Source organism: Cricetulus griseus, chromosome 2 (assembly GCF_003668045.3).
Source record: "Cricetulus griseus strain 17A/GY chromosome 2, alternate assembly CriGri-PICRH-1.0, whole genome shotgun sequence".
Classification (NCBI taxonomy): domain Eukaryota; kingdom Metazoa; phylum Chordata; class Mammalia; order Rodentia; family Cricetidae; genus Cricetulus; species Cricetulus griseus.
This window is the reverse complement of record NC_048595.1, coordinates 326,231,750-326,249,899: the sequence shown is the minus strand read 5'-3', so window position 1 is coordinate 326,249,899 and position 18,150 is coordinate 326,231,750. Positions and strand designations below refer to the sequence as shown.

Sequence of the window (18,150 nt, the reverse complement as noted above, 5' to 3'; positions counted from 1 at the left end):
GTTTCAAATGTATTACTATGAAAAAGTAGCAGGCATAGGCACATTACACTTACATCACACATCCCTGTCCTAGCTGTTCAGAAGGGGAGAGAGAATGTCTAGGCACCTCCAGATTAAGTTCCCATAGTGAGATGTTGGAGGTCTGCCTTCTTCTAAGGCTCATGATGTGGGATATCATGTATTACTCACTCCTGTATTGTATTCAGTTGCAGATGGGTTGTTGATCAATTATAGCTGACTCCTCTCACCTTGCAGGTGGCAGTGATTTTCCTTACTGGAAGAAATACATCTTTTGGCTATTCTTTTCTCAACTATCATTATTAGAACTGTGGGATGCTTCACACATCAATGTGGGAATCCACACAATACTGTTTACCAAGAAACTTACTCTGGGACAAAAGAATGCAATTGGTGGGTGTCAATGAGTTCTGTTAGTTTCATGTAACCCATCATGCAATTACATACATACATCATCTTGTGAAGGGCTATCCTGCTTAAAAGACACAGTGTATTCTCTGGACCAGTCATCAACACAGTATGTATGCCATCTTACTTTACAAACTGGAATTGTGACACTTTTGAGAAAATGAAGGAAATCTGAACACTAGATGTTTGATTCCAGTGATTAATGTATATGTGAGATAGTACTTTGGCTTTTTGTTGTTGTTATTGTTGTTTTTCCTGAGAACAGGGTTTCTCTGTGTAGCTTTGGAGCCTGTCCTGGAATTAGGTCTTCTAGATCAGGATGTGAAATAGTAGTACTAGGATTATATTTATAAAAAAAGTCTTCATTTTAGTGACACAAACAAGTAATTATGGAAGCAATAATGTTATCTGGAATTTACTTAAGAATGATCCTGGTTCCAGACAGCTAGGGCTACACAGAGAAACCCTGTCTCAAACACCACCACCCCCACCCCAACCAAGTCCTGAGTATGTGGTGGGTAGGAAGCAAAGTGCTTAAGACTGACAGTTGTGAAGGTCGGCTGATGAGTAAATACTGCTTTCTATGTTTGTACATGGGAGAAATATCCAATAATAAAACAAACAAGTTTAAGGAACATTATGTAACCCTGTGCAAACAGGACCATTATGGGCTCCAACTTCTAAGAGTGAAGGTCTAAGTCTCAATACTAGACAAAGGGCCCTGAGCATCAAATAGAGGCAAGGTCTTAAAGGCCTGCACTGGCATTGAGACATATAATCTGAAGTGACTACCCATGTTTGTGTATGTGCAAATGTGTATGTATATTAACTAACTTTCCTGCTTTCTCCAGCATTTTATATGGGTTAACTATATACTTGAGCCCACAGTTTGCATAATTCTGATATTGTAGACACATCATTAGGTTATGTCAGAACTGTGTTTTTAAAGGCTACAAAGGAGGCATATACAGATGTTGGACAGCCAAATGTAAATGGCAGTACTCAGGTGCCTTTTTTTTCTTCTAAGGATTCAAACTCCTCCGAGTTACAGGAACATGTGATTTGTTGAGATCAAGTACCTACTTTCTGCTATAGAAATCGAGGGACTCTAGGCATTGTCATTTCCTCTTCCTTGGTACTAAAGCTGTGTGCTGAGCTTTATTGATCTGTTTGGAACTCTGAATCTCCAGGTCCGAATGGAATCCTGAGGAGAATCAGCATTCAGGGCTGTAGAGGTGGCCTACATTGGTCACATGACCAAAGTTCAAAAGAATTACTTCTGTAGTGTGACCTTGTGTGTTCTCTGATTTAGCCTTTCTTTCATTTGGTAAATCTGAGTCTCTCATTTTCTCCACAATTTCAGGAGACACAATCACCATTCCAATGAGTTTCTACTTAAAATAAGCAGAATTACCTTAATATGCTCTAAGAACCTTGATTTCAATACAGACTTTCTGATGAGTCTTAAATAAAACCAGTCCTTACTGCAGAAATACAAACAAAAGCTCATTTACATTTTAAATTTAAATCTTAAAACAGGGACACATGTATCATTCTCTTACATAGGATGTCATTCTCATTAGCAAGAATTTTGGTAGTAGAATCTTTTTAATGCTCAAGAACAAACAAATTAAGTATACCAATGATTTTATAAAGTGGTCTGAGTCACAATATTATAATAAATAACTATAATAAAAAACAATACTATAATTTTCTGAAATTATTTTTTAAATGATACTATAAAATACCCATTTTGAAATGCAAAGTCATACTTTTAGAGTTTGAATTAAGGAATAAGAGTCATAATAAAGACACACTAAACAAATTTATATTACACATCAAAAAACCCACCAAATCACAGTTCTTCAGAGTAATATTATATACATAAAATATCTGTTTCACTATTTAATAAACTTAATGTGTCAAATTTAAATCTCAGATAACCTTAGTCTTTAAAGCCAGGTGTGGCTTTAATTCCAGCACTCAGGAGGCAGAAGCAGTTCTCTGAATTTGAGGCCAGCACTTTAGAATTTATTTTTTTCTTTTGATTAAGGTTGAGGGAAAGTATGTAAATGGCTCAAGCATCTTAAAAAGCCGAGCTCATATTGTGCTACCACTCAGGGAGGCTCTAGGCTATTGTTATTAATCTTGGTTGTCTATCATTAACTAGATGGTAAGACATTATTGCTGAAGACACACTATACCTTGATTGTACGACATGGAGAAATCAAGCCGGAACTGACCTGCAACCCTCCTCCCAGCTGGCTAGGTTTCACAGTGCAGGGAGGTAGTTTGCAGGTCACTAGGAGAGAAGCCTCATCAGTGGTACTACCCAGAAATGGACCCTGCATGGTACAATACCAACTTGCCAGGCAAGCTGGTGAACAATGTCAAGACTGGATTTGAGATCTGCTCCACAGAAAGGAGTTTCTGTTGGTACTGTAAACTTGGTCAAAAGCCCATGCTAGGGAGTTCATAGCATCTGCAGCAACTTACCTACTACTGGTTGTTTGTTAAAAGGACCTGGAGTCAACTGCCAGTTCACTCCTACTATGTGGGTGTCAGGGACAGCACTAAGGTGTAGTGACAAGTGCCTTTCCCCACTGAGCCACCTAGCTGACCCTGAACTTTTTCTTTAGCTGTATTCCTTTCCATTTACACAGCAGTTTTTACAGCTTTCAATATGCTTTAAAAATATTTATCACAGAAACCAGGTAATAATGATGTAGCAAGTAAAATTACCTCCAAAACAAAACAAGCTGAGTCTCAGAGAGATTTTCAAATATTCCATTCAAAAAATGAATCAGCACTGTAAATACAATTATAAATCTTAGTGACACTCTGACCTAGGGGCGTTCCCGATGCTTTGGGAACACCTACAGCAGGGTGACTTCTGAGCTCTTTGAGCTTTTCCCTGTGAGAGTACCCCTTGGCAGCTAGTCTCTAAGGCAAAGTTGACTTAAGAGAGATGGCAAAAGAGCTTTAAATGACCGGCACAAAAAACCCTACCAAATAGCCAGGGAATTCAGGACAAACAGGTTTATTTTTAAGTTGAGCATGATTTGGTTTTTTTTTTTTTTTTTTTTTTTCCAGACAGGGTTTCACTGTGCAGCCCTGGCTGTCCTGGAACTAGCTCTGTAGACCAGGCTGGACACGAACTCAGAGATCTGTCTGCCTCTGCCTCTGCCTCTGCCTCCTGAGTGCTGGGATTAAAGGTGTGCATAACCACTGCCTGGTTCAAGTTGAGCAGTTTTGAGTGAGTAAACAGATAAGAAAGAGGGGTGCATGTGTGTGTTTGTGTGTGTGTGTGCACGCATGTGTGCACATATGTCAAGAGGACTGACTGTACATTTATTACATCCTGTTTTTAATGTATTCCCCATTAACATGAGTTGAAAACTTAGTTTGCATTTATAATTAGCTGAAAGATTCATAAATGAACCTTATTATACTAAGTGGTATTAAAAACAATAGCTACTGAGGTATGCTCTGTAGGTACAGAACAAAAAAGACACAAAAATCTTTTTAAAATTTCATTTGAAAGCTGATACAAAAAGTAGAGGAAATCACATGACAAAAGAATCTATTGAATTTTAATTGTTTTCAAGAAAGCATCAAGGGCTATCACTGTCAATTGAAAAATGTGTTTCCACCATGCACATGGCTGTTATTTTCATGTTTTACATTTGATGCAAACAATATTGAACTATTTACAAATTCATGAGTTATACTTTCAGATACACACCTGCCAACGGAACACACTGCTTTACATGTGTAATAGGGTTGTCTGCTGGAGTTCTCAAGGTCATAGAGTACAATCACACCATCTGAACCACCCGATAACATGCTGACAACAAAAAAGTCACATTAATCACTGTAAGAAGTCCACCTATTGATGGTGATTTCATATCTGCAAACACTGACCTATATATACCTCAAGTCTTAGATAATAAGCAAAGTTCATTCTAACAGACTTCAATAAACTGGAATTTTTTAATATTTACAAGAGCCCAAGTAGAGAAAAAAATCAACCTTTGATCTCAACGATTGCAAAAAAGAAAAGATGGTAGAAATAAGATGACAAAGATATTTACTTAAGAAAGTAAAATATTACAGTATCATTTTACATGTCTTCTTAAATCTGTACTAAATGAAAACAGAATTAACCTATTACTGACAGTAGTTGCCTGTTCCTGGGTAAGTTACATCACCTACTCAACCTTTCAATATTTGTAAGAATAGCAATATCGAAGTGGGGAAGGGGCATTTTCACCTAAATGACAAGCCTACGTGACAGTAAATGTGAGCTTCCTTCCTTCCTTCCTTCCTTCCTTCCTTCCTTCCTTCCTTCCTTCCTTCCTTCCTTTCTTTTCTTTTTTTCTTTTTGGATTTTTTTGAGACAGGGTTTCCCTGTATAGCTTTGTAGACCAGGCTGGCCTCAAACTCACAGAGATCCGTCAGCCTCTGCCTCCTGAGTGCTGGGATTAAAGGTGTGCACCACCAACGCCCGGCTTCCTTTCTTTTATAAATTTATTTAATCAATTCATTTGTCCCAAGTACTTACAATGCATAAGACACTCTGCTAATGTACTGTGAATAACACAAGCACATCACGCTCCCTGACCACCTGGAAGGTTAGTCTAGCAGAAAAGATCTTGTACCTATCTCATAAACTGTAAATTGTAATTGGGACCACTGTGGCAACAAGTTCCTTTTACTTTAGCTTGAGGCTTCAAAGACATTATCCTTGGTAATATAGTTAGTATTTAAACTGAAGGCGGAAGAGAAAATAGACAGCAAGGCGTGTGAAAGTAACAATTTATACTTAGTCTAGTGAATGAGGAAGAAATATATTGCTAAGGTACGGAAGGGAAGGGAAAAGGGAGAGAAATGAGGGAGGAGTCTTTCTTTTCTTTTGTTTTTTCTATATAGTCCTGGCTGTGCTAGAACTTGCTCTGTAGACCAGGGTGGCTTGAAACTCACAGAGATCTACCTGCCTCTGCCTCCCAAGTGCTGGGACTAAAGGCATGTGAGACCACACCTGGCTCTAGTTGTAGATTTTACTCCAAGTAAAAAGTTTTAATTTATTATATTTTCATATTTATTCTGCTTGCTTGGGTTGGTCTTCTCTATGATTCCTGTCATATGCAACCTGGGTCCTCTTGGCCTTTATTCTGTTTGTCTGACTACCTTCACTCTGTTGTTCTTTTTCTTTTTGGAGGGGTTAGTGCTGGGATTGAATCTACAGACAGAAAGACAGACAGACAGACAGACAGACAGACAGACAGACAGACACACAAGTCAAGTACTCCACCATTGAGTTACAGCCCAGTTCTTCTTCCCTTTCTTTCTGATCTTAAGTTCTTGCTGCTTTTTTGGCTTCTATTTCTAAGAAACTACACCTTGTATTGATTTGCTTTAGTTCTTTATGCTTTGCTTCAATTCTGAAATATTTTTCTTTTCTTTCTAATATTGGGTTTGATAACCTCATTTCTGAGATTTTTCTAATTTGAATTTACATTATTCTTTCATGTATTCCACCTTTTAAAATTTTTGGTTTTAGTTAGGCTAGAGAGATAGATCAGTTGGCTAAAGTGTCTGCCACACAGACATGATGACCTAAATTCAGACGCCCCAGGAGCCACACACAAGCATGTATACATACACACACACACACACACACACACACACACACACACACACACACACACCAACACACACACACACACACACACACACACACACACACACACACACACACACACACGATAAACAAACTGACTTTTTTTAGTTTTGAAAGATTAACATTCTCACATTTCATAGCATAACCTGTCTGGCAGGATATCACTGTCTGTAGTGGCAGTCAATTCTCCTTATTCTCTTAGCTTTTACATCTCAGATCTTATTTTTGTATAATTTCCCTAATCTTTTAGAATGGAGCTAGAATTTAGAATTTAGATTGTAAAATTTAGGATCCTCCTCCTAAAATATGTTTTCTTTTCTTTTGGAAGACACTTAAAAACATAAAAGTTTTAAACTAGAGATTTCCTGGTTCTGTTCATGTCCTAAACATTTATCTGGGCTGTCCTTGTGTCTACTGTGCCACACTGCTCAAGCTGGATTCTATTCTTCAGTGTAGGGCAGGACAGGAAGCTTTGACCTATTAGCTCCTAGGAGTGATTATAGGGGCCACAATGAGCTCCTTCCAGTCTCAGGGGGGCCTTCAACTCACCTGTAACTGGAGTATACCATGCACTCTGGAGTCACTGCTGTAATCAGACCAGGCTGCCAAGCTTTCAGATACCCCACTGGTATTTTGGGGTTATCAGCTAGATCAGACATCCCATCATTTTCTGATAGCTCCCTTTATGCTGACAGCACACAGATCTTGGAATTAACAGGGTTTGTTTCCACTTGACTCACAGTTAGCCATTTGTGTGGATGTGTCATGATCTGGTGACCTGGAAGCTTTGATTGTCTTGCCTTCATCTCCTGAGAGCTGAAATTACAGGTGTTTGTCACCATACCAGCACTATGTCACCAAACCCAGGACTATGTGCATGCTAGGCATGCACTGTACCAACTGAACTACATCCTCAGACCCATGATGGGGAATGTACTGTGTATGTTTATCTTATTGACTGTTAAATGAAATACTGTTTGGCCAATGAAACAGCAAGTTAGGCAGGACTAGGAGTCAAAGAGGATTCTGGGAAATGTAGTAGAGAAGTGATGATCCAGACAGGAAATGACATAGCAAGGAGACTCATATTTAAGCGAAGGAGAAACAGGAAGGGTCCCTCTTTTATCCGTTCGCTTCTTCCAGTGGCAGGATGTGAGCCACCGGCAAGGAGGGCCGCCAATAAGGCGTCTGATAAGATAAGTCTTATAACATATATAGATTTATGACAATTAAGACTGAGCTAGTAGATGAGAAGTCCTAGTCATTGGCCAAGCAGCTTTGAATCTAATACAAGTTTCTGTGTATTCATTTGGGCCTAACTTGGGTGGACAGCTGGCATAAAGCTCACACGTGGCAGTGGGGCTGAGGCGGCTTTTGGCGGAAAGATTTAGCATAACAGACCCACCATGTTTTTGTTTCTTTACCAGGTACTGTAAATGCATATCATTGTAAAACAAATGATTATTTCTAGAGTTGTTTTCTAAAATTGAATTTAATTGGTATTTACAATAATGTGAAATATTTTTATTAAAATAATTCTCAAAAGTTTTCCTTTGAGTTTATTCATTACATGAAAAACTTAATCATTATTAATTTATTTATTAATTATTAATTAATTATTATTTAATTATAATTATTAATTAATTATTAATTACATGAAAAATTAAATGACTGTTAATGTCTATTTGACATCTGACACTAATGTTATTTAATTTGGAGGTTAGCTTTCTGCTTATCATGACCATATCAAAGAGGAAAGGAAACTTACAAAAGATGAGTAGATTAAAGGATTTTATAAGATCTATATATGCAAATTATTCTCTCTGGTTGAACCTGTTAAAAATGCAGTCTATGGATAGTCTTCTTAAAATAACATCTAATCACGGAACTGCACTCTGGTCTACCAGATCTGTGCATTCTGGTTTTGACTGGGGTTTTTAGTGCTTTTGCTACTGTGTTCATAGTGGATGATACATATTAATATAATTTTGAACAACTTATACATATACTGAATTTGCTTAAGGAGAAGAAAACAGTTTTCAAATTGACATATACTTTATTTTATTTCTTCTTGCTACTCAATGGGATTAAACATATTATGTCTTAGCAAAGGAAGAAATAAACAGTTGGAGCTTTTAACAGGTATTAAAGGACAAACTAGAGTGCTGAATAGCTTGGACTTTAGATGCTCCATGAAAACACTTTTCAGCCTCTATTCCTCAAACATATTTCATACATACATATATACATACATACATACGTACGTACGTACGTACGTACACTGTAATCCACCAGTTCGGACTGACTCTGCTGTTGTACCTCATAGATTTTATAATCACTATGTCAGACAGTTGCCTGGGATGCTACTGTATTTTTCCCCACTGGCACCAATGACCAAAAGAAATTAGCTGTCCTTTGTTCCTTGGATCTGCATCTACTTTATAAATGAGTGTCCCACAACTGTCCTTGAACAGGAAACATTATGTTTTGCCTTGAAAATCTAGGGAAAAGAAAATAATTATTGTGCACTCTTTTAAATTTAACCATGTGCTAAATGGAGAACTCTGTTCACCACACATTTGTTTTTGTTTTTTTTTTTTTCTTTGTTTGTTTTTTTGAGACAGGGTTTCTCTGTATTGTTTTGGAGGCTGTCCTGGAACTCCCTCTGTAGACCAGGCTAGACTCAAACTCACAGAGATCCACCTGCCTCTGCCTCCCGAGTGCTGGGATTAAAGGCGTTAGCCAGGGTGGTCACCATATATTTCTTTCACACTGTTCTTATGGCAAAGATGAGAGTAGAAAGTGGAAGTCTGCCAAACCTATCCTGGCTTATGTTAAAGTGAATGACAACACTTTACTATGGAACAAAAGTGTGACTGCTGAATAGATTACAGCACAAGAAACTAGTTTCCTTAGGTTTTTTGAAACACATGTCTAATTATAGACCACATAAAGATGGATTTGTTTTATTTCCTTGTAGTGCCAGGGCTTGCGTTCAGAACCTTGTACATACTAAGTAATATGTACATACATCTTACTGAACTACAGCCTCAGCTCAATTAAGGGGGTCTGAGCCCATCTTCTTTACCCCTTTTTCCTTTCCCCTTCTGCTCTGTACTGAACCCAGATCCTTGTGCATACATTCTGCAAGAGCTGCACCCTCCCCCAAACCTTCCCACATGAGTAGTGTGGTGTGACAGTAAGTTGCAACTAGGGCAACATGTTCAGCTACAGTGTGGGCAGAGCTGAAACAATTAAACACGTATGTGAAGTTGCTTTCAATACAGATTTTCTCAAATTCTTATGACAAAGAAGCTTAGCACAACCATTCCCATTGAATAGCTATGGCAACTAAAATTTGAAAGGTTAGGTAAATTGCACAAGGTCACAGAGCTGGTAAGGAAGAAACTCAGTAAAATTGTTGCTTCAAACTTAATTTGCCAAACACATTTCTGCTTTTAGTATTTTAGTTTCCATTAAACTTCCTGAAAATAACAACTATATTTAAAAGAGCTCCTAAGACACATCCCAGCACTTAGAAGCTTCCTGTATCAACATAAATCCCTGGTTTATTGATTTAACATGAATATATTTATGTACAGTAGTTTGGAGTATTGATCAATCTAGCAACATTTTGCATATTTGATTTTTCGTTCTTATTTCAAGTAAATAAATGCCAGTTTAACAAATGCTACAATTTACAAATTTTTTAAACATAAGATTTTACTGCATCTCATTTAGATGAAAAGTGAAGATACAACTTACTATCTTCCTTCAACAGGCTCAATGTCAAGAGTGTTAACTCCACTGCCATGGATTCTTTCAACATCTCTGTCTTTGTTTAACTCCAGTGCCAGGACCCTTCAAAAATTAAAAAGAGAAAACTTAACAATAAGAAAACTTTAACATAAGCAAATTCCTTATTTCCCTAAGATTACATAGAGTACCACAAATATTGCAAGTCTTCTTACCATATTTAAAGGTGTTCAGATTTGTAAATTGTAAGCCTCTAAAACAAGTTACCATACAAATATCACATGCAAACCATTACATGCAAATATTTTGCTGAAACATTACTTTAAATTTCATTTAATGAGTTAAAGTCCTTAAAAAAGTATCTATGGATAAACTTTCAAGGAAAGTTAAATTCTGATAAATTTGACTGAGGACACCCAGTGGATAAACTTTTGAATTGCACAATTGAAAAGATTCTCGTTTCTCTAAGACTGTAGAAAAGCAAACTAAAATGCATCAGTTTAAAGGAAATGTATTCTTTTCTTTGTCTCACTAGTGCCTTGATTATCTTCTTTAATCTGTCTTTATTCTTCTGAACTCTGCCTTGGGTCCAAACATGAAATGTGTGCTATGACAGTAACCAGAGGTCAAATTTGCTGGCTGAAGAACCAAGATGGGAGCTCCAGAAAATTGGGCAATCATAGCAAAGATGGAGATCAAGAAGGACACCCCCAAAACAGTTTACAAACTCCAGGGCTCATCCTAGAGTGGAGCATGCATGGATCCAATCCTGAATACCCGGCAAAAGACTTTTCAAGATTCAACCAAGTGCCACTTAGGTCACTGCCTGACCAGTGATGCACGCGCCTGGGAAGACCTAAAAGGTTTTGAAACCATAGCTTACAGAGAGAGGTAGGAACCACAGCCCATATCTAATCTGACAGGTTACTACTGAAACAAAAATATCAACATTCCTCATAAAGAAGGACCATGAGCCCAGTAATTGATCAAAATATTTAGGAAGCAATTCAAAATTATTTATTCTGCATATGAAGAATCATGGGAATTACAACTTCCATGGGAAAGGACAATCAAGAGGAGCCAAACTGAAATAATGAGGAAATTATACAGATATCTCCATTCTCTATATATGTAATACATAAAGTGTCAAAATAATGGCAGATTTTTTAAAAGGGAGTGCTGAATTATGTTCAGATACACCAAATGAAAACAGTAAAGGGGAACCAAAAGGCTGTGGAACAATTAGTAGGCTCATTATTTTTCTTCTAAATATTTTTAGATTTATTTTATTTTATATGAATGAGTATGTTATGTTAGCATATATGTCATGTGGTAGGAGAGCACCTCGATGCAGCTCATGTGGCCTGAGCAGCAAGAGAAGGGCATTACTGCAGAGGGGTTGGAACATATTACTGGGGAGAAGTCAGGTCCATCCTGCAAAAGAAGCCATACCAGGCAAGTTATTGACCCAGTCCTAGGCAGAAAGCAAAGGCTGGTATAAGAGCTGTTTCTTGTCATCCTGAGCTCCCAGTGAGTCACTGTGGAGATACTTTCAGGTATCTACTAACCCCTAGAGAGTCATCCAACCTCTGGGGGCCAGTGTGTGTGGAGCAATGACCCATTAGGTTGGTGTAGTAAACTCCATGGAGAGAAGAAAACATGCTTGGCTGAACATCTGGGGGGGGGGGCGCCACAGGAGTGACAGCTAGGAAGGCCCCATTAGAATCAGTGTTTTTTGGGCCTGGGCAGGCTAATCTATTAGTGCCACAGTGTTAGTAGGACTCAGTCCCTGGTCCCTCTAAAGCCTTCCTCAATGAAAGTGCAGCAGCAGGAGAGGCAGGTAGGTAGGGTTTGAGGGCTGGGTCTCGGGGCAAGCTCAGGGTAGTGTCCTCCTCAGACCTAGTTGATCATCACTCTCTGGGTGATGCTTGGTCAAGGTGATGCTGAGGGCTTGTCTCAGGCAATATTGATGCACAGCAAAGGCCCACAGAAAATAGCACCCAATCTGTCAAACATGGCTCCCAGTAATTGTGGGCACCCGGAGGCCTATATATCAAACTCACAACAGAAGGGGACTGCCATTGTGCCAACCACCACCAGACAGGCCATGCCCCTTGATAGCAGAATGGTAACAGTCTTACTCGCACACTTCAATGAAATGTTCCCATAAGGTATGAACTCCAAGATTCAGTTGTGCATTTATCTTCTCCATCCCTTCCACAGGCAATCCAGGATGGGGTGGGCCAGGCTTGTGTGCTGCTGCTACTTAGCAAAGCTCTTCCTCTGCTGGAAGAGGTGGAGTATTATGAGGATTTGGTTGCTTGCAGCACGTGCTGCACACAGTGGGTGGGCAGGTGGGTGAGTCTCTGAACAAATCTGATTGGGAGAGGCACAGAACCTCCTTCATTGACCTGAGTATGCCTTTCTTTGTTGCTGTTCTGTTGGATTTCATGTTTAAACAGGGTCTCACTATGTAATGCTGGCTGGCCTGGAACTCTATGTAGATCAGGCTGGCCTCAGACAGAGATCCACCTCTTCTGCCTCCTGAATTAAAGGTGTGAGTCACTATGCCCAGTTCAGTCAACTTTCTAAACTGAAGCTGAATTGGGATTCAGTTCCAATTGATCCAAATCCATTTTCTCAATGAGTTTACCGCCAGGACGCATAACTTCCCGGATGGCTACAAATGCTAACATGGTTGCTGTCAACTCAGACCATCATCTACAAGGACTATGTGCACAAGGTAGGACATCTGCCCAGAACCACTTCTCAGTGTCCAGTGATACTTTAGAAGGCCTTGAACTGTCTTCCCCTGCTTAGGGACCTTTCTGTTACTGGCCCACAGTCTAAGACTTGGCTCCTCCAGGGTTGAACATAAAGCAGTAAAGGCTTGTGCCACATCGGTGGTCTCAATCCCAGCATAGCCACTACCATTTTATTATAAGCACAGAAGACAACTGGTGGGGAAAAGTGTTTGGGGCCACTGAAATAAAAGTTTTCAGCTTTTATTATGCTTTGAGAATAACACTTCACAGAGAAATGAAATCCATTTATAGGCAGACTAATCTGGGGGAACCTCTTATTTGTTTTGAACTCTTATTTTTTCTAGTGAAACAAAAATTTGGGTCATAGAATGTTGACAAAGACCTTTGGGCTTCCTTGGACCAAGGACATTTGGAAATCTAGACTTAAAATCCCAATTTTTCAGATCCTCTGTGGCTTACTTACTTAAATTATTATAAGATTAACCATTAACTACAAGGATAAAAAGAGCAATGTTGCTTTTTAAAAGTTTTTAGATGAAATTAAAAGTGAAGCAAGCAGTTCATTCATTTCCCAGTGTTACCTTTGCTGAACATAAGGAAGAAACTCAGAACTACTTGGAGAACCAGTCACATTACCAGAAAGATGGATACATACATACATACATACATACATACATACATTCATTCATTCATTCATTCATTCTTGCTGTCCCGGAGTGAAAAACTTCTGTGTATGTCTCCAAGAATGCAGAAGTGCCTTAAAAAAACTTAATCATTTCTGCACGAATTGATCAGCAGCTGACACAAACAACCCTGATCATGTTTAGAACTAATCAAAATGTGGTTCTAAAAAATGGTTGAATGTTAACTCATTTAGTTAATCCCAGCACTCCGGAGGCAGAGGCAGGATCTCTGAGTTCGAGGCCAGCTATTCTACAGAGCGAGTTCCAGGACAGCCTCCAAGCTACATAGTAACCCTGTCTCGAAAAACCAAACCAAAACAAAAAAAAATTTATGTAATTTTTGGAACGTATTATTCTAACTATAGAACACCAAAACGTAAAAATGAAGACAACCTCACTCCCTGAATGCCCATTCGCTCTTGGAGCGACAGTTACCTAACTCGACTCACTTCTACTTTCAACTTCATTCTTCAAGCAGACCGCAAGCTACAATAACCGTGGTCTGGGTTTAACCTTCATATTTTGCTCTACGCGCACTCGCGTGTCTTCCTGTCACCTGCCGACTTCATCTTCGACCAATGGTCCAGTCACCCGGACTCCCAGCACCAGAGTCTCACTTGGCACGTTACGGGGAAAGACAAGGCGAGCCTTACCTCCGTGTGGACTGCGCTCTCCGCAAGCGAAGAGGGTCTTCCAAACCCGATTGTCGAGCGGACAAAAAACTCAACATCTCGGTCCCACACACCAGCTGGAGGCCTGGGTGCCGCCATGACACAACTTGGACCGGGCTGTAACAACAGAGTCTTTCATTGGCCAATCCGTGATATGACGTGACCAACGGAGAGCGGCGTTACTGGGAGGTGCGAGAACGCGAGCCTGCGCGGTGGGCGGGCCCTCGTGTGGGCGGGGCCTCCCGGCCGGCGCCAGTCTAGAGACCTTGAGCTGCGCCACGGCATGGGCTGGTGGTGGAGTGTGCTGCGCTCCGTGTGGAGCGTTCTGTCGAAGGAGGTGAGGGAGCACGTGGGCACGGACCATCTGGGGAATAAATACTACTACATCCCCAAGTACAAGAACTGGAGAGGTGAGAGCGACGAGCGGCTGCGGGTCACTGCGCGTCCCGGGCGGGTGGCTCTGGGGCCGAGCCTGGGGTGTCCTACGTTCCCAGGGCTTGGTAGTTGCCTGGACCGAGTCCTCCAAGATCTGCCAGAGTTGTTTGGGGAGCTTTGGGAAAAGCTTTGCGTCAGCGTGATCAGTGCTCGGCTGTCATCAGAGTTTACCTTTTCCAGTGGTGCTGTGGCTGGGGCACTCGCCCTTATTGTCGCCATCCTTGCAAGGGCCAAGGATCCAGACACACCGATCTTTTCTAATTAGCAGTTCCCGTTTCCTTTCTAAGGAGTCTGAGCCCCCAAACCCTGTGCAGGTTGATCTCAGAATCGTATCTCTAAAGATGTTTTCAAGAAGTGGAGCGTGTTGTTTAGGGAGTTAACAGTGCTCTGTTTTAGCCGGCAGTGGTCGCACGCCTTTAATCTTGGCACTCCTGAGGGTGTGACAGGCATATCCCTAAGTTCGAGGCCAGCCTGGTGTACAAAGTGAGTTCAAGAAATCCTGTCTCGAAAAACAAAACAAGCAAAAAAGAATTGTTCCATTTTTTTGTTTGCTTTTGTTTTTTGACAGCATGTTACATAGCGGCTTTCACAATGTCTTCTAATTTTCTCTATTGCTCCAGTATAGAGTCTCAGATGTTTGGAAGAAGAAAGGAGTTGGGCTAGAACCACAGCTCTGACTGAGGTAGCTGAGGGACAAGTCATTTATTGTCACCTTGTCTCAGTGGTCTTACATGAAAGAGACAGTAATAGTGTCATTGCTGGGACACTTGAAGACCCATTCAACACCGTGTTTCATTCATTTCTCACACCTACTAATTTTGTTAAATGTTTATATAAAATTGTTTTCCTTAGCTTCTTATTTTTTTTAATTTTATGCATGCTGCCTTCATTTATGTATGCACTCTACATGCCATAGAGGTTAGAAGAGGACGTTTTCTGGAAAGAGTTAATGATGGTTGTTTAGCCACCATATGAGAGATGGGATTTGAACCTGGGTCTTGTAAGAGGAGCAATTACTCTTAACCTCTGAGCCATCTCTCCAGATCCTACCTAGCCCTTTTCTGTATACTACCTTGGTCTTTTTTTTTTCCCCATTGAGCAATTAAATATGCTGCCTCTGCAAATCAGCCAGACAACCGCTGATTTTATTTCTGTCATGATGGATTGACTGTTCTGCATTTCCTTTTTTTTCTTTTCTTTTTTTTTTTTTTTTTTTTTTTTTTTTTTTTTTTTTTTTTTTTTTTTTTTTGGTTTTTCAAGACAGGGTTTCTGTGTATTGTTTTAGAGGCTGTCCTGGAACTCACTCTGTAGACTGGGCTGTCCTCGAACTCACAGAGATCTGCCTGTCTCTGCCTGGGATTAAAGGGATTAAAGGCCTTCGCCACCAATGCCCATCTTGTTCTGCGTTTTCTACATGTTTATAAGTGAAAACATATAGCAACTCTTAATATTATTTAATTCTGGGTTCTTCAGTTAGGATAATTATTTGTAAATTCACCCTCCTGTGTACCAAAATTTTAACCCTATGCTAATGTTCGAATGTGTGGAATATGATGTAGTTTGTTTATGCATTCACCTGTTCACACATCATTGGATTATTCCCAGTTCAAGGTTGTCACAAATTAATTATTAACATCCATGTAGATAAGGCTCTGTATAGATATAATGCTTTCAGTTGTCTTTTTAAAAGGTCTACAAGGAGAATGATAGGACCAGTAGATGTATGTTTCACTTTATAAGAAACCAAGTGACCCGGGTGGCACACACCTTTAATCCCAGCACTCTGGCGGCAGGGTTCGAGGCCCTCGTGGTCTACAGAGTGAGTTCCAGAACAGCCAGGGATACACAGAAACCCTCTCTGGAAAAACAAAAACAAGCAAATAAAAAGTAATGATATCATTGTATATCCCCACCAGTAATGCTGGAGAGTTCAGTTGTTTCTTCATTTTAATCATAGCTCAGTATTTCCTTTAATGCTCATTTTACTGCTAATACATTGTTTTGACTTTTTGTTTTCAAGGACTAAGGAAATGGTTTACTGTTTTACAACATTTGTTCAGCAAACATGAGGGTCTGAGTTTGAATCCCCAGCACCTACATAAAAAGCTAGGCGTGACTGTATATAAACCAGGCATGACTGTATGTGAGCCAGGCATGGTAGTGTATACCTGTCAACCCCAGCATTTCAGGAGCAGACAGGCAGCTCTGAGGGATGGATGATGGATGGTCAGGCAGCCTAGCCAGTAGGCAAGTTTCCAACTCAGAGATGGTGTCTCAAGGTAATAAGGTGGAGAGTATAAGGAAAATAGCTTTGACTTTCACTTGTGTGTGCACAGGCATGTATACTGGCACACTAAGGTACATGTAATGCACACAGCACTCACACAGCACAACTTTTCAAATCCAAATGCTATAAATTGGTGCACATTTCACATTTTGATATCTTAGAGATTCATCTAACCTCCTCACAATCAGGATATGGAACAGGTTACTACCTTCAGTATCTTCCACATTCTAACCTTTAGCAGGTATCCTTTCAGTTTGTAACCTTGGTAACTGACTAGTATGTCAATTATCCTTTTGTCTTTGAGAATATTATACAGAGAGAGACATAACATATATAACTTTTTGAAAATGGCACCTTCTATTCTTCATATTAACTCTTGTGAGACTCATTGTACATAGTAGAGGGTTTTGTTGGTTTTTTGGTTTTGTTTTGGTTTTGCTTTTTCAAGACAGGGTTCTCTGTGTAGCTGTGGATCCTGTCATGGAAATAGCTCTTGTAGACCAGGCTGGCTTCGATCTGCCTGCCTCTGCCTCTGCCTCCTGAGTGCTGGGATTAAAGGTGTGCGCCACCACCACCTGACTTTTTTCTCTTTTTTTTAATAATTGCTGACTAGTACTCCATGCCAAGGATATACTGTGGTTTGTACACTTTCCCATTGAAGGCTATTTGAGCTACTTCTAGCTTTTGGTGCTTATGGATGGAATTATAAACATTCACATATGGGTTTTGCATAAATGTTAGTGTCCATTTCTCCAGAGGTATGGCTGATATTTAGCATTTTTTATCACTTAATTTCCATATAAACTCAGTAACTCCAACTTGTTCTGTAATATGTAAATAAAGAATACTTACCTGGCATCACAAGACATTTTTGGAACTCAGGGGAAATAAATTAGATAATGTCTCCTTAATGGGGTGAGGCTTAATGTCACAATCTGAGTTAAATTTGGATTCCTTTTACTTGGTTCTTTTTCTTTTATCACTTGTAGTTTACAGCATAGTGTTTTATTTGTTTAGAAGTTTATTGTGTTTGATATTATGAAGGACACTTTTTTGTTGTTTTTGTTTTCTTCTTTGATACAACCTCCCTATGCAGTTCTGACTGACCTATAACTCAATTGTGCAAACCAGCCTGGCCACGAACTCAGAGAGATCCACCTGCCTTTGCTTTTCCAGTGCTGGGATTTTTATTTACCTCTAGTTATTTGTGTGTGTGTGCATGTTCCTGTGTACATGTATCTGTATATGGAAGCCAGAGATCAATGTCAGTGTTTTTAAATCACTGTCAGTCTTGTTTGTTGAGGCAGGGTCTCTTGAACCCAGAGCTCACTGATTGAGCTGTATTGGCTGGCTAGTATGCCCTAGGGATCTTCCATTCTCCTCCTCCTCAGCACTAGGATTTCAGCATCATGCTACAGAACTGGCTTTTTACACAGGTGCTGGG

The 18,150-nt window shown here is 39.8% G+C and overlaps 2 protein-coding genes across 6 annotated transcripts in view; one reads left to right on the top strand and one right to left on the bottom strand.

Moving 5' to 3' along the window:
* The window catches only part of Ercc8 (ERCC excision repair 8, CSA ubiquitin ligase complex subunit), a 36,914-nt gene extending 22,816 nt beyond the window's left edge, over window positions 1–14,098 (bottom strand). For 2 of the 5 annotated variants that reach the window (XM_027401505.1, XM_027401507.1), the window contains exons 1-3: window positions 13,967–14,098; window positions 9,875–9,970; window positions 4,172–4,273 (exon numbers count right to left, since the gene is read on the bottom strand). In XM_027401505.1, the coding sequence (XP_027257306.1) occupies window positions 4,172–4,273; window positions 9,875–9,970; window positions 13,967–14,043 (275 nt within the window). In that variant the 5' untranslated portion in view covers window positions 14,044–14,098. Of the gene's footprint in view, window positions 1–53; window positions 275–4,171; window positions 4,274–6,658; window positions 6,926–9,874; window positions 9,971–13,966 lie in introns of those variants that run through there. The other 3 variants (XM_035440558.1, XM_035440559.1, XM_027401508.1) reach the window with 3 other exon arrangements.
* Window positions 14,099–14,210: 112 nt separating this feature from the next.
* Ndufaf2 (NADH:ubiquinone oxidoreductase complex assembly factor 2) overlaps window positions 14,211–18,150 on the top strand; it is a 107,797-nt gene continuing 103,857 nt past the window's right edge. Inside the window, exon 1 of the mRNA XM_027401512.2 lies at window positions 14,211–14,394. Coding sequence (XP_027257313.1) covers window positions 14,268–14,394 — 127 coding nt within the window. The 5' untranslated portion in view covers window positions 14,211–14,267. The remainder of the gene's footprint in view (window positions 14,395–18,150) is intronic.